This window comes from Wasmannia auropunctata, unplaced genomic scaffold, assembly GCF_000956235.1.
Source record: "Wasmannia auropunctata unplaced genomic scaffold, wasmannia.A_1.0 LD268609.1, whole genome shotgun sequence".
Classification (NCBI taxonomy): Eukaryota; Metazoa; Arthropoda; class Insecta; order Hymenoptera; family Formicidae; genus Wasmannia; species Wasmannia auropunctata.
In genome coordinates, this window is record NW_012094281.1 from 1 (window position 1) to 1,094 (window position 1,094).

Sequence of the window (1,094 nt, forward strand, 5' to 3'; positions counted from 1 at the left end):
GCCGACTGTTTACAACGCTCTATACAAGAATCATGGCCACGATTTTGTGCAGGTATTCTTATTAAAAATATATTTAAGTTTCTGTTATTTCAATTTATATATCTTTAAAATAAAATATGCGTTACTTTATATTGAAAGTTAGATTACTATGATGTTAGAAAAAAGATTAAGCAATATTAATAGTAAGTAAATTTCTATAAATTTATTAATTGTTTAAATTTTTAAAAAAGTAAACAATTAATTAAAATTTTGGCGCACAGTTTAAAAAAGCTGAATAATGAACTTAAAATTCATAAAAATGTTATTAGGCACCAAAATCCAGCCTCGACAGTAGATACAAGGCGTTCTTAAAATTATTTGTGATATTTACATACGTAATCTAGCTTATCTTATTTATATATCTATTTATATATTATTAAATAGATATAAGTATATCTATTTATATATTATTTATTTATATATTTATATATCTATTGTTTATACATACATTAAAATTTCTTTAACTAAATTATATTAAAAACGGGATATTAAAATTATATTAAAAAGTAGATATTAAAATTTACTTACTTGTAGGACTGCCAGAATATGACTTTCCGTCTTTGGATCCAATATACATAGAACGTCTTCCAATTAAAGTTGATTTAGCCAACATACGTGGAGAAATAAATGTATCAAATATGACTGGCATCGGAATATCGACGATTCGTTTTCCTGCCGTGAGACCGCATTTTCATGATAACGTTTTCCATTTGGAAATTGACGCAGTATTACCACTGTTATTCGCAGAAGCTAACATGGAAGTAAATGGTACTATTAGTGTATTCAAAATCCTTGGCAAAGGTAAGATACAATAAATTCTACGTATCTTGTAGAATCAGCAAAGATATGTCATTTATTGTGATATATTCCTATTTACAATGATTAAAAATTAATTATACAATAATTGTATATGTATATCAAATTGTAAATATTTTTGTACTAAAATCTATTTTGTTACAATTTTATTATCAATCAATTAAGATAGTTATAATAATTGTATAAATTTAACGGTACGCATATACATATAAAAAATGCGCATAAATGTATAATGGAAA

At 24.3% G+C, this 1,094-nt stretch overlaps 1 protein-coding gene across 1 annotated transcript; it reads left to right on the forward strand.

Moving 5' to 3' along the window:
- Positions 1 to 6: 6 nt before the first annotated feature.
- Positions 7 to 869, forward strand: LOC105462201 (the record flags this gene model as incomplete). Its single annotated transcript, XM_011708727.1, has 2 exons — positions 7 to 52; positions 574 to 869. Coding segments are annotated over 2 exons (327 nt in total), but the record flags the coding sequence as incomplete, so codon positions are not given.
- Between the last annotated feature and the right edge of the window lie 225 nt (positions 870 to 1,094).